The 24,006-nt window shown below is 44.0% G+C and overlaps 1 protein-coding gene across 1 annotated transcript in view; it reads right to left on the bottom strand.

Annotated features, from left to right (window-relative positions):
• Positions 1-24,006, bottom strand: part of LOC128691012 (G-protein coupled receptor GRL101-like) — a 605,305-nt gene that overhangs the window by 18,291 nt on the left and 563,008 nt on the right. The window contains exons 23-25 of the mRNA XM_070089232.1: positions 6,487-6,685; positions 4,768-5,007; positions 3,716-3,939 (exon numbers count right to left, since the gene is read on the bottom strand). Of these exons, the coding sequence (XP_069945333.1) occupies positions 3,716-3,939; positions 4,768-5,007; positions 6,487-6,685 (663 nt within the window). The remainder of the gene's footprint in view (positions 1-3,715; positions 3,940-4,767; positions 5,008-6,486; positions 6,686-24,006) is intronic.

The raw sequence follows: 24,006 nt of genomic DNA, 5'->3' as shown, positions 1-24,006 counted from the left end.
AAGTATTTCCTCAAGTGATGTAGTGGAGGCAGGATCCCTACATAGCTTAAAGAGGAGGTATGATAAAGCTCACGGAACAGGGAGTGACCTAGTAGCGGCCAATAAAGAGGCAGGGTCCAGGAGCTACGAATCGATCCCTGCAACCACAATTAGGTGAGCACACACACACACACACGCACACACACACCCACACACACACACACACACACACACACACACACACACACACACACACACACACACACACACATACATACATACACATACACACACACACACACACACACACACACGCACACGCACACGCACACGCACACACACACACACACATACACACACACACACACACACACACACACACACACACACACACACACATACACACACACACACACACACACACACACATATTCACACAAGTACATACACTATCGACAAGTGCCTTTGACAGCCAGTAACTAACACAACAGGCCAAGTAAAATTATCATCTCAAGGAACTTAAGTTACTTAATATTTAACCTTGTTGTGTTATTTAATACCACTGAATAGCGTCATTATAATTTTAAAAATAAAAACAACCAGTAAACGTCTGAGTATCAGCCGGAAATTGTATATCAATGTCGGACAAAAATTGGCATCGTACCATCCATGGCTGGGATGTTACCTTTAGTGAGATGTTACCTTGAGTGAGATGTTACCTTGAGTGAGATGTTATCTTGAGTGAGATGTTACCTTGAGTGAGATGTTATCTTGAGTGAGATGTTACCTTTAGTGAGATGTTACCTTTAGTGAGATGTTACCTTGAGTGAGATGTTACCTTGAGTGAGATGTTACCTTTAGTGAGAAGTTACTTTGAGTGAGATGTTACCTTTAGTGAGATGTTACCTTTAGTGAGATGTTACCTTTAGTGAGATGTTACCTTTAGTGAGATGTTACCTTTAGTGAGATGTTACCTTTAGTGAGATGTTATCTTCAGTGAGATGTTACCTTTAGTGAGATGTTACCAAGAGTGAAATGTTACCTTTAGTGAGAAGTTACCTAGAGTGAAATGTTACCGTTAGTGAGAAGTTACCTTTAGTGAGAACTTACCAAGAGTGAAATGTTACCTTTAGTGAGAAGTTACCTAGAGTGAAATGTTACCTTTAGTGAGAAGTTACCTTGAGTGAGATGTTACCTTGAGTTAGATGTTACCTTGAGTGTGATGTTACTTTGAGTGAGATGTTACTTTGAGTGAGATGTTTCTTTGAGTGAGATGTTACCTTGAGCGAGATGTTACCTTGAGTGAGATGTAACTTTGAGTGAGATGTTACCTTGAGCGAGATGTTACCTTGAGTGAGATGTTATCTTGAGTGAGATGTTACCTTGAGTGAGATGTTACTTTGAGTGAGATGTTACTTTGAGTGAGATGTTACCTTGAGTGAGATGATACCTTGAGTGAGATGTTACTTTGAGTGAGATGTTACTTTGAGTGAGATGTTACCTTGAGTGAGATGATACCTTGAGTGAGATGTTACCTTGAGTGATGTTACCTTGAGTGAGATGTTACCTTTAGTGATGTTACCTTGAGTGAGATGTTACCTTTAGTGATGTTACCTTGAGTGAGAAGTTACCTTTAGTGAGATGTTACCTTTAGTGAGATGATACCTTGAGTGAGATGTTACCTTGAGTGAGATGTTACCTTGAGTGAGATGTTACCTTGAGTGATGTTACCTTGAGTGAGATGTTACCTTTAGTGATGTTACCTTGAGTGAGATGTTACCTTTAGTGATGTTACCTTGAGTGAGATGTTACCTTGAGTGAGATATTACTTTGAGTGAGATGTTACCGTGAGTGAGATGTTACCTTGAGTGAGATATTACTTTGAGTGAGATGTTACCTTGAGTGAGATGTTACCTTGAGTGAGATGTTACTTTCAGTGAGATGTTACTTTGAGTGAGATGTTACCTTGAGTGAGATGTTACCTTGGGTGAGGTGTTACCTTGAGTGAGATGTAACCTTGAGTGAGATGTTACTTTGACTAAGATGTTGCCTTGGTTGGGATGTTACCTTCCCTGGGATGTTATCTTGGGAGAGATGTTACCTTGGCTGGAATGTTACCTTAACTGGGATGTTAGCTTGACTGGGATGTTACCTTGGCTGGGATGTTACCTTTGCTGGGATGTTACCTTGGCTGGTATGTTACCTTGGCTGAGATGTTACATTGGCTGGGATGTTCCCTTCTCTGGGATGATGTCTTGGGAGAGATGTTACCTTTGCTGGGATGTTACCTTGGCTGGGATGTTACCTTGGTTGGGATTATAGCTTGACTGGGATGTTACCTTGGCTGGGATGTTACCTTGGCTGGGATGTTGCCTTGGCTGGGATGTTACCTTGGCTGGGATGTTACCTTGGCTGGGATGTTACCTTGGTTTTGATTATAGCTTGACTGGGATGTTACATTGGCTGCCATGTTACCTTCTCTGGGATGATATCTTGGGAGAGATGTTACCTTGGTTGGGGGGATTTTAGCTTGACTGGGATGTTACCTTGGCTGGGATGTTACCTTGGCTGGGATGTTACCTTGGCTGGGATGTTACCTTGGCTGGGATGTTACCTTTACTGGGATGTTACCTTTACTGGGATGTTACCTTGGCTGGGATGTTACCTTGACTGGGATGTTGCCTTGGCTGGGATGTTACCTTGGCTGGGATGTTACCTTGGCTGGAATGTTACCTTGGCTGGGATGTTTCCTTGGCTGGGATGTTGCCTTGGCTGGTATGTTACCTTGGCTGGGATGTTATATTGGCTGGGATGTTACCTTCTCTGGGATGATATCTTGGGAGAGATGTTAATTTTTGTTGGGATGTTACCTTGGCTGGGATGTTACCTTGGTTGGGATTATAGCTTGAATGGGATGTTACCTTGGCTGGGATGTTACCTTGGCTGGGATGTTACCTTGGCTGGGATGTTACCTTGGCTGGGATGTTACCTTGGCTGGGATGTTACCTTGGTTTTGATGTTGCCTTGGCTGGGATGTTACCTTGGCTGGGATGTTACCTTGGCTGGAATGTTACCTTGACTGGGATGTTACCTTGGCTAGGATGTTACCTTCTCTGGGATGATATCTTGGGAGAGATGTTACCTTTGCTGGGATGTTACCTTGGCTGGGATGTTACCTCGGTTGGGATTTTAGCTTGTCTGGGATGTTACCTTGCCTGAGATGTTACCTTGGCTGAGATGTTACCTAGGCTGGGATGTTACCTTGGCTGTTACCTTGGCTGGGATGTTACCTTAGTTGGTATGTTACCTTGGCTGGGATGTTAGCTTGACTGGGATGTTGCCTTGGCTGGGATGTTAACTTGGCTGGGATGTTACCTTAGCTGGGATGTTACTTTGGCTGGAATGATGCCTTGGCTGGGATGTTATCTTGACTGGGATGTATGTTATCTTGGGAGAGATGTTGCCTTTCCTGGGATGTTATCTTGGGGGAGATGCTACCTTGGCTGGAATGTTACCTTATCTGGGATGTTAGTTTGACTAGGATGTTTCCTTGGCTGGGATGTTACCTTTACTGGGATGTTACCTTGGCTGGGATGTTACCTTGACTGGGATGTTACCTTTGCTTGGAGGTTGCCTTGAATGGGTTGTTATCTTGGGAGAGATGTTACCTTGGGAGAGATGTTACCTTGTTGGAGATGTTACCTTGGGAGAGATGTTACCTTGAAAGAGATGTTACCTTGGCTGGGATGGTGACGCCACAGAGAGATGCTATGCCCAGGAAGATGATAGGCAGCCAGCAGGCAGCATCTGTTGCTACGATCAGTGTCATCCGCTTGGCCATATTTCTGTCCCCTCCACCAGACTCCGTACGTGTACGTACAGCTGTCTGTGTGTCCTTGGCAGCCACGTACATCAGAACGTAGCTGACGGCGATAACTCCGAATGACAGCAAGTTCAGAACTGTAAAGGACAGCATCCTGGTTATATTTTCTAAACTTAGAAGAGAATATACACATTGGATTTTATTCTCTAGAAAACTCTCTTTAAAGAGGAGGTAGAATGTGGATTTTTTGTTGTCATAAAAAGCTAACAGTGAACAGGAAAATCTCACACACATGATTTGAATATTTCAGCACTGACGACTGTCTTCAGTACTAGGGGTAAACAGATTCCGCACGATCATTTTGACATAACAGCCACTTAAAGAATGATGGTGTGTTTGTTTTTGTCTTGGGTCAGCATACTTTGATGGGAGACAGGGGATTTGTTCAGAAATAACCGGTATACAGAGTTAACTAAAATTAAGTAATGTAACTTCGCTTAGCCCACCCAGTTTTAGGTAAGCCTAAACATAGTCAGCACTAATAAAGATAAATAAAATTGATTGGTTTTGTGGTGTTTAGGCCTGTTTTTCTAAATAAATTTTCACTTTTAACACACGTTCTGTTTGCTTGGTAAAAAAGATCGTTGCTTTATAGGCCCAGTCTGCAAGTTCTGTTTAAAAATGCACCTAATATAATAAGCAAGAGCGCTTTAGTGAGACTTTACCTATGAGTGGATGAACTTGGTGTACCTCAGTTCCTGTTCTTGCAAGTTTGGGAGAAGATTAAATTAAGTTCATCATACACATACAACAGAGAAAGTAATTGTGGAAATAAATAATTTTTCCTTTAAAGATAAAGATGATTCACTCGGGATTAAGGAAAAAAATCGTTTTTAGTTCAAATTAGTGTTTCGCTAAAATTTTTTGAAGTAAATATAATTAATTTCAAAACAACGATGCCGTACCTAAGAAAATAAAAACTGCGTACTCCCAGCCGTTTGGCTTCTCGTTGGTGATGTGCAGCGCCAGACACACGCCTGATCGACCGTAGAAGTTACCGAAGTATTCGAGGTGGGTGAGGGGGAGGGCAGAGAGGAAGCCCACTAATAACCACACCCACACCATCACCATCCTCGTCACGCCACCCTCAACCATCCGCACGCCGAAGGGAAACTTGATGACTATCAGGCGATCCACTGTGATCACTGTAGAGGGTTGGTTGTTATAATATTTAGCGAGTGGCACTCGTGTAGTGTATGGCCACTATATTGTATATGGGTTAAACATACTGCGAGTACCTGCATATAGTTGGTCAATGGAGTTTAAAGGATTTCTACAACACGAGGGTGATTAAGGCTCCATGTTATCTGTTCACCACCAGTCAAGAATGCTATAATTCCTATATAAGGAATTAAAGGTAAACTCTCTGTGCAAGTACAATTTGAAATATACAAAGCTATCAGTCTATATATTCTGCAAGATGCTTCACTTGCAGTATGGGTATTATTCCATTTAATAAAAGCATTAGGTTGTGGAAACAGTTGTTGTGTGTGGCTACCCTGAGGTTATTGATAATGAGACCGACGAGGCCAGGAGACGATGCTTAATTAAAAAATATTAAAAATCTTCAGTATTGTCAACCCACTTACAAAGCTAATAATATTTTTCTCGGATCACCCACCAAGGTTGGGTGACCTGGAAAAGAAAAAACACTATTTTCATCATTCACTCCATCACTGTTTTGCCAGAGGAGCGACTACATTACAGCAGCATATGTGATGAATGGTTTGAAAAACCGACAAGTTGAAGATTGAGACACTTATGCAGCATATGGGAATCTTTATTCCCATATGCTGAAGCCACTGTGTGGCGAAACGTTTCCTGAATAAAGATTCCCATATGCTGCATAAGTGTCTCAATCTTCACAGCAGCATATCAACACCCCTCCTTCAGAGCGCAGGTGCAGTACTTCCCACCTTAACGACTCAAGTTCAGCTAACCGGTTTCCTGAATCCTTTCGTAAATATTACTTTGCTCACAGTACGGCAAGACTTAAAAACCATTTGTCTCCATTCACTCCTATCTAATACGCTTAATCATGCTTGCTGGAAGTCCAAGACCCTTGCACGTAAAAAACTCCTTCAGCCCTACCTCCAACGTTTCCTAGGAAGACCCCTACATCGCCTTCTTTTCCCTACTGGTTTATACGACCTACAAGTAGTATAAATCCTCTCCAAATGTCCGAACCACCTCAACAACCCCTCCTCAGCCAGATAATACTTTCAGAAACTCTACAGCTCCTTCAAATCTCTAATCTACGGTTTCTCTGCATTACATATACACCGCACATTGTCATCAGACACGACATCTCTACTGCCTCCAGCCTTCTCCTTCTTGCAACATTCACCACCCATGCTTCAAACCCATATAAGAGAGTTGGTACCATTATATTCTCATACATTTTCCCTCTATGTGATAAATGGTTTTCAAAACCGATAAGTTGAAAACTGAGACACTTATGCAACATATAGGAAACTTTATTAAGGAAACGTTTCGCCACACAGTGGCTTCATCAGTCCAATTGAAAGCAGAAAGGAGTAAGGAGAGGAGGAAGAATTTAGAATATGGTCATCCTGGAGGGTGAAAACAGCAAGCCCGGAAGAAGACCTCGGAGTAGGACCTACCTGTGAGAGTGAAGACAGAGAGCTCAGAAGAGAAGGTGCTGATGAATCCAGCCAGTTGACAGAGGGCAGAGGTCCTCCAGGAGAGCTCGTAGGCAGCATACACGCCTCGATATTGCAGGTCAACGGCCGCTACTATCACTAGGTATACCCCCATCAGAAAGTCGCCCACTCCCAAGTTGACAATAAGGAACGAGTGCATCTGCCGTAGAAGAGGTCACCTATCATTAGGGAGGAGGCGACCCGAGATTAGCGACTATTATCTTAAGAGAGTTAATCACCCTTTCCTCTGGTCATATTTGATTTTGTCTCATTCCCCATGCACAGTATGAACCCCCGTGGGTTTAGCGTTTATCATGATTATAAAAGAATGTTCTCTTTTTCAAGAAGGTCTTCTTAAGATTGTTTGTTGATGTTTAATAAGAAGAACTAAACTGTAAAAGTCATAGAGCGCCTAAAGGTATTATTATTATTATTATTATTATTATTATTATTATTATTATTATTATTATCATTATTATTAGTAGTAGTAGTAGTACTAGCAGTGGTAGTAGTACTAGCAGTGGTAGTAGTAGTAGTAGTACTAGCAGTGGTAGTAGTACTAGCAGTGGTAGTAGTACTAGCAGTGGTAGTAGTAGTAGTACTAGCAGTGGTAGTAGTAGTAGTACTAGCAGCAGTAGTAGTAGTACTAGCAGTAGTAGTAGTAGTAGTAGTAGTAGTAGTAGCAGTAGTAGTAGTAGTACTAGCAGTAGTAGTAGTACTAGCAGTAGTAGTAGTAGTACTAACAGTAGTAGTAGTAGTAGTACTAGCAGTAGTAGTAGTACTAGCAGTAGTAGTAGTAGTAGCAGTAGTAGTAGTACTAGCAGTAGTAGTAGTACTAGCAGTAGTAGTAGTAGTAGCAGTAGTAGCAGTAGTAGTAGTACTAGCAGTAGTAGTAGTAGTACTAACAGTAGTAGTAGTAGTACTAGCAGTAGTAGTAGTACTAGCAGTAGTAGTAGTAGTAGTACTAGCAGTAGTAGTAGTACTAGCAGTAGTTGTAGTAGTAGTAGTAGTAGTAGTAGTAGTAGTAGTAGCAGTAGTAGTAGTAGTAGTAGTAGTAGTAGCAGTAGTAGTAGTAGCAGTAGTAGTAATAGTACTAGCAGTAGTAGTAGTACTTGCAGTAGTTGTAGTAGTAGTAGTAGTAGTAGTTGTAGTAGTAGTAGTAGTAGTAGTAGTAGTAGTAGTAGTAGTAGTAGTAGTAGTAGTAGCAGCAGCAGCAGTGTATTAGTATATTGGTGTGGAAACACTGAACCAGAACTGTGACTGAGAAACTGGAGGTAATCGGATTTTATCCATGAAAAAGGTAACCTGATTGAACGGGAATAAAAATTTCACGGTGTTTTACTCGTGAGATGATCAGATCTGCACCAATACTCCTGAGCTTGATAAATTAGACACTTGTGCAACACTTGTGTATCTTTAATGAGGAAACGTTTCGCCACACAGTGGCTTCATTAGTCCATACAAAGGAGAATGGAGGAGTTTGAAGTAATCAGTCCCTCAGCCTTGAGTCGATGCAGTCAGTCCATCAATCATGAAAAGTATACAGCATATGAGCGAAGAAGTAGCTTATATACTGTAGGCAGATGATGAAGTGCAGCAGTCGTAGGTGGTATCACATTTGTCCAATGTGGAAGTAGGTCGTGCCCAAGGGTTAGGCAAGTGAAGAATTTCCTGAATTAAGATCCCAAGATGTTGCTGTGTCAGACACCATTCTCCTGTGTATGGACTGATGAAGCTACTGTGTGGCGAAACGTTTCCTCATTAAAGATACACAAGTGTTGCATATGTGTCTAATTAATAAAACTTATCGGTTCTCTGAACCAATCATGTACACTCTTGAGTTTCACTCACCGCCGTCGTCGAATTAGGAACAATGGCGTGCAGAGGTCTGCTGATGCCCGGGGCCAACCCATTGATTGTATGCCCCAAATCACTATCTTATTTCCCTCTCTAATTGGATGCTTCCCCACATTTGGATGCCCTGGGCCACTACACTTTCGGCTCTTCCCTTTGCACGCCACTGATTAAGAAGCTTCTTTTGTGATCATTTTGCAAGTTACCCGAGCTATTCCAGGAGGACAGGAATGGGTTCAGTGATTCTGGCCATGGGTAAAGTGCACATGCCAGTTATTTAAAAAAAATCTGAATCTAAATACCATACACAAGTATTTAAAATTTGAAGCCTACCGGATAATGCTTTCTCGAGTTCTGAGTGCGATAATAATGAAAAGTTGGACCAAGACAAAATATTCAAACAACCACTAAAAGGCCCTCTTTCCTGGACACTTAGTAGTAATGACGATGATAATAATAACAATAATAATAATTAAAACAGACATAATAATAATGATGAGCATTATAATAATAATAATAGAAGTAGTGGTAGATAATAATAATAATAATAATAATAATAATAATAATAATAATAATAATAATTATAACAATAATAATACTAATTAAAACAGTAATAATAATAATGACGAATACTAATAATAATAATAATTATAACAATAATAATAAAAACAGACATAATAATAATGATGAACATTATGATAATAATAATAGAAGTAGTAGTAGAAGTAATAATAATAATAATAATAATAATAAAAATAATAATAATAATAATAATAATAATAATAATAATAATAATAATAATAATAATAATAATAATAATAATAAAATAATAACAATCATAAAAATCATTATAATTATAATAGGAAATTCTCTTGTTTTTTCCACAGGAAACTAATTTCATTTTGGCTGTTGATAAAAAACTAAATTAACTGCTCGACGTAAAGTCTTTATAGATGATAATAACAAATTATTATTTAAATTGAAAATTCTGAGTTGCGAGATGTAAGGAAGAAGGAAATATTACAATATTACACTGATGGTGACAAATGTTACACTGATGGTGACAAATATTACACTGATGGTGACAAATATTACACTGGTGGTGACAAATATTACACAGATGGTGACAAATATTACACTGATGGTGACAAATGTTACACTGATGGTGACAAATGTTACACTGATGGTGACAAATATTACACTGATGGTGACAAATGTTACACTGATGGTGACAAATGTTACACTGATGGTGACAAATATTACACTGATGGTGACAAATGTTACACTGATGGTGACAAATGTTACACTGATGGTGACAAATATTACACTGATGGTGACAAATGTTACACTGATGGTGACAAATGTTACACTGATGGTGACAAATGTTACACTGATGGTGACAAATATTACACTGGTGGTGACAAATGTTACACTGATGGTGACAAATGTTACACTGATGGTGACAAATATTACACTGATGGTGACAAATGTTACACTGATGGTGACAAATGTTACACTGATGGTGACAAATATTACACTGATGGTGACAAATGTTACACTGATGGTGACAAATGTTACACTGATGGTGACAAATATTACACTGATGGTGACAAATGTTACACTGATGGTGACAAATATTACACTGATGGTGACAAATATTACACTGGTGGTGACAAATATTACACTGATGGTGACAAATGTTACACTGATGGTGACAAATGTTACACTGATGGTGACAAATGTTACACTGATGGTGACAAATATTACACTGATGGTGACAAATGTTACACTGATGGTGACAAATGTTACACTGATGGTGACAAATGTTACACTGATGGTGACAAATGTTACACTGATGGTGACAAATATTACACTGATGGTGACAAATGTTACACTGATGGTGACAAATATTACACTGATGGTGACAAATATTACACTGGTGGTGACAAATATTACACTGATGGTGACAAATATTACACTGGTGGTGACAAATATTACACTGATGGTGACAAATATTACACTGATAGTGACAAATATTACACTGATGGTGACAAATATTACACTGGTGGTGACAAATATTACACTGGTGGTGACAAATATTACACTGATGGTGACAAATATTACACTGATGGTGACAAATATTACACTGGTGGTGACAAATATTACACTGGTGGTGACAAATATTACACTGATGGTGACAAATATTACACTGGTGGTGACAAATATTACACTGATGGTAAGATAAGATAAGATACGATTTCGTTCGGATTTTTAACCCCGGAGGGTTAGCCACCCAGGATAACCCAAGAAAGTCAGTGAGTCATCGAGGACTGTCTAACTTATTTCCATTGTGGTCCTCAAACTTGTCCCCCAGGATGCGACCCACACCAGTCGACTAACACCCAGGTACCTATTTGCTGCTAGGTGAACAGGACAATAGGTGTAAGGAAACGTGTCGAAATGTTTCCACCCGCCGGGAATCGAACCCGGGCCCTCCGTGTGTGAAGCGGGAGCTTTAACCACCAGGCCACCGGGCCTGATGGTGACAAATATTACACTGATTCTGGCAAATATTACACTGATGGTGACAAATATTACACTGATGGTGACAAATATTACACAGATGGTGACAAATATTACACTGATGGTGACAAATATTACACTGGTGGTGACAAATATTACACTGATGGTGACAAATATTACACAGATGGTGACAAATATTACACTGATGGTGACTGAAGTATTACACTGATGGTGACTGAAATATTAAACTGATGGTGACTGAAGTATTACACTGATGGTGACTGAAGTATTACACTGATGGTGACTGAAGTATTACACTGATGGTGACTGAAGTATTACACTGATGGTGACTGAAGTATTACACTGATGGTGACTGAAATATTATACTGATGGTGACTGAAATATTACAATGATGGTGACTGAAATATTACAATGATGGTGACTGAAATATTACAATGATGGTGACTGAAATATTACACTGATGGTGACTGATGTATTACACTGATGGTGACTGAAGTATTACACTGATGGTGACTGAAGTATTACACTGATGGTGACATCATTTTATTATTTTAGCATAGATATACATATTATTATTTTAAGATGCTAATAATTTATTATTGTAACATGTATATATATTTTAAATACCTCTAGACCAAAGATTGATTTTTATATTATATTAAAGATTAATTGATTTTAACGTGTTTATATGTATCCCGAACACTTATAATGACGCTCTGTGTCCCACACGACACTTATAATGACGCTATGTGTCCCACACGACACTTATAATGACGCTCTGTGTCCCACACGACACTTATAATGACGCTCTGTGTCCCACACGACACTTATAATGACGCTCTGTGTCCCACACGACACTTATAATGACGCTCTGTGTCCCACACGACACTTATAATGACGCTCTGTGTACCACACGACACTTATAATGACGCTCTGTGTCCCACACGACACTTATAATGACGCTCTGTGTCCCACACGACACTTATAATGACGCTCTGTGTCCCACACGACACTTATAATGACGCTCTGTGTCCCACACGACACTTATAATGACGCTATGTGTCCCACACGACACTTATAATGACGCTGTGTCCCACACGACACTTATAATGACGCTCTGTGTCCCACACGACACTTATAATGACGCTCTGTGTCCCACACGACACTTATAATGACGCTCTGTGTCCCACACGACACTTATAATGACGCTCTGTGTCCCACACGACACTTATAATGACGCTCTGTGTCCCACACGACACTTATAATGACGCTATGTGTCCCACACGACACTTATAATGACGCTCTGTGTCCCACACGACACTTATAATGACGCTCTGTGTCCCACACGACACTTATAATGACGCTCTGTGTCCCACACGACACTTATAATGACGCTCTGTGTCCCACACGACACTTATAATGACGCTCTGTGTCCCACACGACACTTATAATGACGCTCTGTGTCCCACACGACACTTATAATGACGCTCTGTGTCCCACACGACACTTATAATGACGCACTGTGTCCCACACGACACTTATTCGAGTTGTGACGCTCCTTCTCTACCGTGTCACTCGACACCCTTTTCTCTGTGTGATGACGCTCCTTCACAACCGTGTCCCTTGACACCCTTTTCTGTGTCACCAGACACTCCAGCTCTCCGTGTCACACGACACCCTTTTCTCTGCGTCATCCACACCCTTTCTCGACTGTGTCACACTTGACACCCTTATCTCTGCGACACACTCACTATCGACGTAGCGTCTTTCGAGAGGCCAGTCACATGATACTATTCAATGTACACTACAACCAGGCCATCTTCAGTGTCACACGACACCCTTTTCTTCTCAGTGTTCCACTACGGTCCTGTAGCATATCTCAGTGTTCCACTCCATCATACTTCCCTAAGTGTCACACTACGGTCCTAGCCCAGTTCAGTGTAACAATCCAACCTTTTCTTCATGTAATGTCCCACTAAAACAGCATCAGATGACTCCGGCCCACAGTTGACCAGCGTAGGCGGTGAGTCCGCAGACATCACCCGTAGTCCTATAAATACTCTCTAAGGCCGGTAGAAGTACACCGTAAGATGGTCTGGTGAATACTATCTACCGCCTTCAAGACCAATTGACACACCGCAAGGTGGTCCGATGAATTACTAGCAGAACACCATGCTGCAAGCTCACTGAATGCGGCCGTCAAGTAACTGAGGCCAACAGACTCAGTGAGCTGCGGTGAGCGCTTCCTCTAACGCCAGTAGAAGCCAGTAGAATACTCTACTGCCAGTAGATGTGTACGATTAGGTGTTCTGGTAACTACTGCGTAGATGCGTACCGTGAGGTGTTCAGGTACTTGCTGCTCCTAAGGCCAGTAGATGTATACCATTAGGTGTTCTGGTAACTACTGCCTAGATGTGTACCGTGAGGCGTTCAGGTACTTAATGCTGCTAAGGCCGGCTCAGCAGTCCCCAGATTGCGTTTGATGACGTACCCAGTGGTACTGCCGGCCGGCAGGTTAACCATTTAACCGCTAGTTTGGTAGGGGGCCGCAACACCCCCACCACAAAAGGACCGACACACAAAGATCAATGTAATATGCATCCCGAACCGTCATCCCGGATATGATCATCCCAGAAATCATTCTTGATAATCATTATCCTCCCGGACAGGCCACTCATATATTACAAAAAAAGTTATTTTTAAGATGGTAGGTTTACTCATTTTGTAATAAAGAGTTCGGGATACATATATACACGTTAAAATCAATGAATCTTTAATATAATATAAAAAACAATCTTTGGTCTAGAGGTATTTAAAATATATATACAAGTTACAATAATAAATTATTAGCATCTTAAAATAATGATATATATATCTATGCTAAAATAATAAATTATAAATATAAATAACATCTGTATAATAATAAATTATGATCAACTCCGTTGTGAGGGAAAAGTTCAATAGATAGGAGTAGCGAGGGAGTATACAGTAACAATAGTTTCATTGCCGGCTACTTGTTAAGGTAGGGTAAGTCAAGCTCCCGCTATTCCCACCTTTTCTCCCCCACCCCTAAAGTGATAGTTTGCTTGCCGGCTACTTGTTAAGGTAGGGTCAGTCTAGCTCCCACTATTCCCGCCTTTTCTCCCCCACCCCTAAAGTGATAGTTTGATTGCCGGCTGCTTGTTAACGTAGGGTCAGTCTAGCTCCCACTATCCCTTCCCCACCCTCTTTCCCCCCCCCCCCCGAAAGGTGACGTGTGGGGCTCTGGTCAAACAGTAAATCACTCGACTCACAGCTCCCAACGCTACTGTAAGTACATGCCTGCCTTGTATTCTAGTGGATTTATTGGTTGAAAGCTTCACTTTGGACCAATAATAAACTTAGTCTTTTCAGTCTTGCTCTAAGTTGACTGTTGTAATAATCACCACGTCTTTTAGGTATTGTACTTATCATGGAGAGTGATTATTTAAGCAGTCGGTAACCTGTCTATCTTTTCAGCTTGGATGACAGAGAGGGTCACCTGTCAATCAACGAGAAGAACTGACAGAGACGGACTAACGTCCTGTAGACGTCCCATATTGGATTTAATTACCTGTGCACCTGTATGAAATTGCAGGACGTAACCCCTCATCATTGCAGCGGTAAAGAACCTGCTTTCCTGTCATCGGGATAGAATACTCACGGAGATACTCTGTGAAGAACTAGCCGGTCGTGGTCACCAACACCTGCGACCCCTCCCCCCACATCAGCAACGGCTAAGATTTCAAAAACACGAAGTGTCACCAACACCAGACACCCCAATATATATATAAGCGTTGAGTTGAAATGTAATTTTATTAATTTCATTTTTCATTTTTCTTTCAAATAGGATGTACCTGTCATGTTTTATTGTTTCATGTTTGCTTTAATAAATAATAAAGTGTTTATCTTTGTTAATTATTATTTCGTTTTCTATTCCTGAGGAGGAGCCAGCTTTGGTAATACTGTCTGAAGTTATTACAGAGCTGAGTAAGCCTTCACAAGCGGCGACCTTGCCAGGATCAACTCTACTGAATCAAGATTCAATTCCATCTCGAATCTACCATTGGAACTTCAACACCGCATACCACAGACGGTTACCACCAGCCATGAGTAATCATTCTCTATGGTAGGACTACGGTACAGGTATTTAAAAGATTTGGTGATTGTTATAGTCTCGATTTATTGTAAGTCAAGTCAGGCAGGATATAATAGTTAATTCTGCCACCTTTCTTGTGAGCTTGAAACACTTTGGAGGATTAGACTCTAGGGACCTGAGATTTTCCAGTGACAATTTGTTTCATTGAGCTCTTTATTTTATCAAGGGAACTGTCATAGGGCACTCTTGATTTGTTGGTGAGAAGATTGGATGGTCAAGTGACCCTATTCTACTTACTGTTTGCTCGGAGCCGGCATAGAACCCTTCTTTTTCATTAATACATATTGTTTAATTGAAGCAGGGATCGAGCCCTCTGGTTTATTTACAGTTTGAGCTGAGCAGGAATTGAACCCTCCGTTTTCTTTAATACCCGTTTCATTTCCCCTGATAGTTTAAGTTATTCTTGCAAGTATGGATGAATACCAGTTTTGGATGAATGCTGGAAGCAAGTTAGGAATAAAAGGGAAAAATTTAGAATCTTTCATTAGTACTAAGATCCAGGAAAGACTTGAAAGAGAGAGAATTGAGAGAGAAGAAAGACAGTTAGAAAGGGAAAGAGAAGAAGAAAAGAGAGAGAGAGAATCGAAAGAGAAGAGAAAAAGGAGAGAGAGAGAACTGAGAGAGAAATCCAAGAAAGACAGTTAGAAAGAGAGAGAGAAGACAAAAAGGAGCGTGATAGACTTGATCGTGAGGACAGAGCTAGAGTACGTGAGGAACAAGCTAAGATACGGGATGAACAGGTTAAATTAAGGGAACTTGAGGAAAGAGCAAAGGACAGAGAATATGAGTTAAGGGAGAGAGAAAAGGATCGCGAGCTCGAATAAACTCACCTTGAATTAGAGAATAAGAAGTTAACTTTCTCACAACAGCAATTAGATGAAGGAGTAATGGAACAACGTGCAGCTAGTGCACATATTCCAACACCTAATTTACCTCCCTTCACAGAGGGAGAAGACATAACTTCATACATTATCAGGTTTGAAAATACCGCTACCCTCTGTGAATGGCCTGCTGACACCTGGGCTACCAGGTTAGGAATGTTATTTTCTGGTACAGCCTTGAATATCTATGCAACTTTGTCGCAGGATATCATATGTAATTATAACCTACTGAAGAAGGCAATCCTTAAAGCACATCAAAAAACCACTAATTCTTACAGGAAAGATTTCAGGTATGCCACCTTAAGTGACATGACGTCGCTAGTGTAAGTGACATGACGTCACTAGTGTGACATGACGTCACTAGTGTAAGTGACATGACGTCATCAGTGTGAGTGACATGACGTGACTAGTGTAAGTGACATGACGTCACTAGTGTAAGTGACATGTCGTCACTAGTGTACGTGACATGACGTCATTAGTGTAAGTGACATGACGTCACTAGTGTGACATGACGTGATCAGTGTGAGTGACATGACGTCACTAGTGTATGTGACATGACGTCATCAGTGTGAGTGACATGACGTCACTAGTGTAAACCAGTGTAAGTGACATTAACATCTCTAGCGCAAGTGACATGACGTCATCAGTGTGAGTGACATGACGTCACTAGTGTAAGTGACATGACGTCACTAGTGTAAGTGACATGACGTCACTAGTGTAAGTGACATGACGTCACTAGTGTAAGTGACGTGACGGCATCAGTGTGAGTGACATGACGTCACTAGTGTAAGTGACATGACGACACTAGTGTAAGTGACATGACGTCATCAGTGTGAGTGACATGACGTCACTAGTGTATGTGACATGACGTCATCAGTGTGAGTGACATGACGTCACTAGTGTAAACCAGTGTAAGTGACATTAACATCTCTAGCGCAAGTGACATGACGTCATCAGTGTGAGTGACATGACGTCACTAGTGTAAGTGACATGACGTCACTAGTGTAAGTGACATGACGTCACTAGTGTAAGTGACATGACGTCACTAGTGTAAGTGACGTGACGGCATCAGTGTGAGTGACATGACGTCACTAGTGTAAGTGACATGACGACACTAGTGTAAGTGACATGACGTCATCAGTGTGAGTGACATGACGTCACTAGTGTAAACCTGTAAGTGACACAACGTCTCTAGTGTAAGTGACATGATGTCATCAGTGTGAGTGAAATGACGTCATCAGTGTGAGCGACATGACGTCACCAGTGTGATTGACATGACGTCAGCAGTGTGAGTGGCATGACGTCACCAGTGTGAGTAACATGACGTCGCCAGTATGAGTGAAACGACGTTATCAGTGTGAGAGACGTGAGGTCACCAGTGTGAGTGACATGACGCCACCAGTGAGAGAAACATAACGGCGCCAGAGTAACATCTCGTCACCAGTGTAACATCACGTCACTATTGTGAGTAACATCACGTCGCCAGTGTGAGTAACATCACGTCGCCAGTGTGAGTAACTTCACGTCGCAAGTGTAACATCACGTCACTAGTTTGAATAACATCGCGTCACTAGTGTGAGTAACATCACGTCACTAGTGTGAGTAACATCACGTCGCCAGTGTAACATCACGTCACTAGTGTGAGTAACATCACGTCGCCAGTGTAACATCACGTCACTAGTGTGAGTAACATCACGTCGCCAGTGTAACATCACGTCACTAGTGTGAGTAACATCACGTCGCCAGTGTAACATCACGTTACTAGTGTGAATAACATCACGTCGCCAGTGTGAGTAACATCACGTCGTCAGTGTAACATCACGTCACTAGTGTGAATAATATCACGTCGCCAGTGTAACATCACGTCACTAGTGTGAATAATATCACGTCGCCAGCGTAACATCACGTTACTAGTATGAATAACATCACGTCACTAGTGTGAATAACATCACGTCGCCAGAGTAACATCACATCACCAGAGTGAGTAACATCACGTCGCCAGAGTAACATCACATCACCAGAGTGAGTAACATCACGTCGCCAGAGTAACATCACATCACCAGAGTGAGTAACATCACGTCGCCAGAGTAACATCACATCACCAGTGTGAGTGACAAAGACTAAGTGTAACACTGGGTAACACGTCGCTGCAATACTTGCTAAACAAAATGTACCTCGTTGTTTCAAGAAGGCAGCAAGGTGAAGGTTCACTAGAGGAAAGCAGCCAGGTGAAGGTTCACTAGAGGAAGGCAGCAAGGTGAAGGTTCACTAGAGGAAGGCAGCCAGGTGAAGGTTCACTAGAGGAAGGCAGCCAGGTGAAGGTTCACTAGAGGAAGGCAGCCAGGTGAAGGTTCACTAGAGGAAGGCAGCCAGGTGAAGGTTCACTAGAGGAAGGCAGCCAGGTGAAGGTTCACTAGAGGAAGGCAGGCAGGTGAAGGTTCACTAGAGGAAGGCAGCCAGGTGAAGGTTCACTAGAGGAAGGCAGCCAGGTGAAGGTTCACTAGAGGAAGGCAGCCAGGTGAAGGTTCATAAGAGGAAGGCAGGCAGGTGAAGGTTCACTAGAGGAAGGCAGCAAGGTGAAGGTTCACTAGAGGAAGGCAGCAAGGTGAAGGTTCACTAGAGGAAGGCAGCCAGGTGAAGGTTCACTAGAGGAAGGCAGCCATGTGAAGGTTCACTAGAGGAAGGCAGCCAGGTGAAGGTTCACTAGAGGAAAGCAGCCAGGTGAAGGTTCACTAGAGGAAGGCAGCAAGGTGAAGGTTCACTAGAGGAAGGCAGCCAGCGTGAAGGTACACTAGAGGAAGGCAGCCAGGTGAAGGTTTACTAGAGGAAGGCAGCCAGGTGAAGGTTCACTAGAGGAAGGCAATGGGTGAAGGTTCACTAGAGGAAGGCAGCAAGGTGAAGGTTCACTAGAGGAAGGCAGCCAGGTGAAGGATCACTAGAGGAAGGCAGCAAGGTGAAGGTTCACTAGAGGAAGGCAGCCAGGTGAAGGTTCACTAGAGGAAGGCAGCCAGGTGAAGGTTCACTAGAGGAAGGCAGCCAGGTGAAGGTTCACTAGAGGAAGGCAGCCAGGTGAAGGTTCACTAGAGAAAGGCAGCCAGGTGAAGGTTCATTAGAGGAAGGCAGCCAGCGTGAAGCTTCACTAGAGGAAGGCAGCCAGGTGAAGGTTCACTAGAGGAAGGCAGCCAGCGTGAAGCTTCAGTAGAGGAAGGCAGCCAGGTGAAGGTTTACTAGAGGAAGGCAGCCAGCGTGAAGCTTCACTAGAGGAAGGCAGCCAGTGTGAAGCTTCACTAGAGGAAGGCAGCCAGGTAAAGGTTCACTAGAGGAAGGCAGCCAGGTGAAGGTTCATTAGAGGAAGGCAGCCAGCGTGAAGCTTCACTAGAGGAAGGCAGCCAAGTGAAGGTTTACTAGAGGAAGGCAGCCAGCGTGAAGCTTCACTAGAGGAAGGCAGCCAGCGTGAAGCTTCACTAGAGGAAGGCAGCCAGGTGAAGGTTCACTAAAGGAAGGTAGCCAGCGTGAAGCTTCACTAGAGGAAGGCAGCTAGGTGAAGGTTCAATAGAGGAAGGCAGCCAGCGTGAAGCTTCACTAGAGGAAGGCAGCCAGCGTGAAGCTTCACTAGAGTAAGGCAGCCAGCGTGAAGCTTCACTAGAGGAAGGCAGCCAGCGTGAAGCTTCACTAGAGGGAGGAAGCCAGCGTGAAGCTTCACTAGAGGGAGGCAGCCAGCGTGAAGATTCACTAGAGGAAGGCAGCCAGCGTGAAGCTTTACTAGAGAAAGGCAGCCAGGTGAAGGTTCACTAGAGGAAGGCAGCCAACGTTAAGCTTCACTAGAGGAAGGCAGCCAGGGAAAGGTTCAGTAGAGGAAGGCAGCCAGGTGAATGTTCACTAGAGGAAGGCAGCCAGGTGAATGTTCACTAGAGGAAGGCAGCCAGTGTGAAGCTTCACTAGAAGAAGGCAGCCAGCGTGAATCGTCACTAGAGAAAGGCAGCCAGGTGAAGGTTCACTAGAGGAAGGCAGCCAGCGTGAAGCTTCACTAGAGGAAGGCAGCCAGCGTGAAGTTTCACTAGAGGAAGACAGCCAGCGTGAAGTTTCACTAGAGGAAGGCAGCCAGCGTGAAGCTTAACTAGAGGAAGGCAGCCAGGTGAAGGTTCACTAGAGGAAGGCAGCCAGGTGAAGGTTCATTAGAGGAAGGCAGCCAGCGTGAAGCTTCACTAGAGGAAGGCAGCCAGCGTGAAGGTTCACTAGAGGAAGGCAGCCAGGTGAAGGTTCACTAGAGGAAGGCAGCCAGCGTGAAGCTTCACTAGAGGAAGGCAGCCAGGTGAAGGTTCACTAGAGGAAGGCAGTCAGAATGAAGCTTCACTAGAGGAAGGCAGCCAGGTGAAGGTTCACTAGAGGAAGGCAGCCAGCGTGAAGCTTCACTAGAGGGAGGCAGCCAGCGTGAAGCTTCACCAGAGCGAGGCAGCCACCGTGAAGCTTCACTAGAGGAAGGCAGCCAGCGTGAAGCTTCACTAGAGGAAGGCAGCCAGGTGAAGGTTCACTAGAGGAAGGCAGCCAACGTGAAGCTTCACTAGAGGAAGGCAGCCAGCGTGAAGCTTCACTAGAGGAAGGCAGCCAGCGTGAAGCTTCACTAGAGGGAGGCAGCCAGCGTGAAGCTTCACTAGAGGGAGGCAGCCACCGTGAAGCTTCACTAGAGGAAGGCAGCCAGCGTGAAGCTTCACTAGAGAAAGGCAGCCAGGTGAAGGTTCACTAGAGGAAGGCAGCCAGCGTGAAGCTTCACTAGAGGAAGGCAGCCAGGTGAAGGTTCACTAGAGGAAGGCAGCCAGCGTGAAGGTTCACTAGAGGGAGGCAGCCAGGTGAATGTTCACTAGAGGAAGGCAGCCAGCGTGAAGCTTCACTAGAGGAAGGCAGCCAGCGTGAAGCTTCACTAGAGAAAGGCAGCGATGTGAAGGTTCACTAGAGGAAGGGAGCCAGCGTGAAGGTTCACTAGAGAAAGGCAGCGATGTGAACGTTCACTAGAGGAAGGCAGCCAGCGTGAAGGTTCACTAGAGGAAGGCAGCCAGGTGAATGTTCACTAGAGGAAGGCAGCCAGCGTGAAGCTTCACTAGAGGAAGGCAGCCAGCGTGAAGCTTCACTAGAGAAAGGCAGCCAGGTGAAGGTTCACTAGAGGAAGGCAGCCAGCGTGAAGCTTCACTAGAGGAAGGCAGCCAGCGTGAAGTTTCAATAGAGGAAGGCAGCCAGCGTGAAGTTTCACTAGAGGAAGGCAGTCAGCGTGAAGCTTCACTAGAGGAAGGAAGCCAGGTGAAGGCTCACTAGCGGAAGGCAGCCAGCGTGAAGGTTTACTAGAGGAAGGCAGCCAGCGTAAAGCTTCACTAGAGGAAGGCAGCCAGCGTGAAGCTTCAGTAAAGGAGGTCAGCCAAGGTGAAGCTTCACTAAAGGAAGGCAGCCAGCGTGAAGCTTCAGCATAGGAGGTCAGTCATGATGACGATTCGCTAGAGGAAGGCAGCCAGCGTGAAGCTTCACTAGAGGAAGGCAGCCAGGTGAAGGTTCACTAGAGGAAGGCAGCCAGCGTGAAGCTTCACTAGAGGAAGGCAGCCAGCGTGAAGCTTCACTAGAGGGAGGCATCCAGCGTGAAGCTTCACTAGAGGGAGGCAGCCAGCGTGAAGCTTCACTAGAGGAAGGCAGCCAGCGTGAAGTTTCACTAGAGAAAGGCAGCCAGGTGAAGGTTCATTAGAGGAAGGCAGCCAGGTGAAGGTTCACTAGAGGAAGGCAGCCAGCGTGAAGCTTCACTACAGGAAGGCAGCCAGGTGAAGGTTCACTAGAGGAAGACAGCCAGGTGAAGCTTCACTAGAGAAAGACAGCCAGCGTGAAGCTTCACTAGAGAAAGACAGCCAGGTGAAGGTTCACTAGAGGAAGGCAGCCAGCGTGAAGCTTCACTAGAGGAAGACAGCCAGCGTGAAGCTTCACTAGAGAAAGACAGCCAGCGTGAAGGTTCACTAGAGAAAGACAGCCAGCGTGAAGCTTCACTAGAGGAAGGCAGCCAGCGTGAAGCTTCACTAGAGAAAGACAGCCAGGTGATGGTTCACTAGAGGAAGGCAGCCAGCGTGAAGCTTCACTAGAGGAAGGCAGCCAGCGTGAAGTTTCACTAGAGGAAGACAGCCAGCGTGAAGCTTCACTAGAGGAAGGCAGCCAGCGTGTAGCTTCAGCAAAGGAGGTCAGCCAAGGTGAAGCTTCACTAAAGGAAGGCAGCCAGCGTGAAGCTTCAGCATAGGAGGTCAGTCAAGGTGAAGCTTCGCTAGAGGAAGGCAGCCAGCGTGAAGCTTCAGTAAAGGAGGTTAGCCAAAGTGAAACTTCACTAAAGGAAGGCAGCCACCGTGAAGTTTCAGTGCAATAGGTCAGCTCGTGTGAAGCTTCACTAGAGGAAGGCAGCCAGCGTGAAGCTTCACTAGACAAAGGTAGCCAGGGTGAAGTGTCACTAAAGGAAAGCACCCAGGGTGAAGCTTGACCTGAGGAAGGCAGCCAGGGTGAGGCTTCACTAGTGGAAGGGAGGCATAGTGATGCTTCACTAGATGAAGGCAGCCATAGTGAAGTTTCACTAATGGAAGGGAGATAGGAAGAAGCTCCACTATAGGAAGGCAACCAGCTTGAAGCTTCACTAGAAGAAGGCACCCAGGGCGAGCCCTCACTGGAGGAAGAAATCCAAGGTGAGTCTTCAATAGAGTAAGGCAGAAATGGTGAAGCTTCACTAGTGGAAAGAATCCAGCCTGAGGCTTCACTAGAAGAAGACAGCAAGGTGAAACTTCACTAGTAGAAGGCAGCCATTATGAAGTTTCACTAGCGGAAGGCAGCCAGTACTTGTGCAGCTTTTACTGAAGCACGTCTTGCTCATCTGCTTGTGGTACTGTATACAGTTCTCGTCATTATATGGGTAGATTAAGTTAGGCTAGGATAGGCTGGTCTAGGGCAGGGTTGGTTGCGTTAAGTTAGGTTTGGTTAGGTTAGGCTAGGATAGGCTGGTCTAGGGCAGGGTTGGTTGCGTTAGGTTAGGTTTGGTTAGGTTAGGCTAGGAGAGGCTGGTCTAGGGCAGGTTGGTTGCGTTAGGTTAGGTTTGGTTAGGTTAGGCTAGGATAGGCTGGTCTAGGGCAGGGTTGGTTGTGTTAGGTTAGGTTTGGTTAGGTTAGGCTAGGATAGGCTGGTCTAGGGTAGGGTTGGTTGCGTTAGGTTAGGTTTGGTTAGGTTAGGCTAGGATAGGCTGGTCTAGGGCAGGGTTGGTTGCGTTAGGTTAGGTTTGGTTAGGTTAGGCTAGGATAGGCTGGTCTAGGGCAGGGTTGGTTGCGTTAGGTTAGGTTTGGTTAGGTTAGGATAAGATAGGCTGGTCCAGGGCAGGGTTGGTTGCGTTAGGTTAGGTTTGGTTAGGTTAGGCTAAGATAGGCTGGTCTAGGGCAGGGTTGGTTGCGTTAGGTTAGGTTTGGTTAGGCTAGGCTAGGATAGGCTGGTCTAGGGCAGGGTTAGTTGTGTTAGGTTAGGTTTGGTTAGGTTAGGCTAGGATAGGCTGGTCTAGGGCAGGGTTGGTTGCGTTAGGTTAGGTTTGGTTAGGTTAGGCTAGGATAGGCTGGTCTAGGGCAGGGTTGGTTGCGTTAGGTTAGGTTTGGTTAGGTTAGGCTAGGATAGGCTGGTCTAGGGCAGGGTTGGTTGCGTTAGGTTAGGTTTGGTTAGGTTAGGCTATGATAGGCTGGTCTAGGGCAGGGTTGGTTGCGTTAGGTTAGGTTTGGTTAGGTTAGGCTAGGATAGGCTGGTCTAGGGCAGGGTTGGTTGCGCTAGGTTAAGTTTGGTTAGGTTAGGCTAGGATAGGCTGGTCTAGGGCAGGGTTGGTTGCGTTAAGTTAGGTTTGGTTACGTTGGGCTAAGATAGGCTGGTCTAGGGCACTGTTGGTTGCGTTAGGTTAGGTTTGGTTAGGTTAGGCTAGGATAGGCTGGTCCAGGGAAGGGTTGGTTGCGTTAGGTTAGGTTTGGTTAGGTTAGGCTAAGATAGGCT

The sequence above is a fragment of the Cherax quadricarinatus genome, chromosome 27 (genome assembly GCF_038502225.1).
Source record: "Cherax quadricarinatus isolate ZL_2023a chromosome 27, ASM3850222v1, whole genome shotgun sequence".
NCBI classification, from domain to species: domain Eukaryota; kingdom Metazoa; phylum Arthropoda; class Malacostraca; order Decapoda; family Parastacidae; genus Cherax; species Cherax quadricarinatus.
Note: the sequence above shows the minus strand (reverse complement) of the source record. Positions and strands in the feature narration are given on the sequence as shown.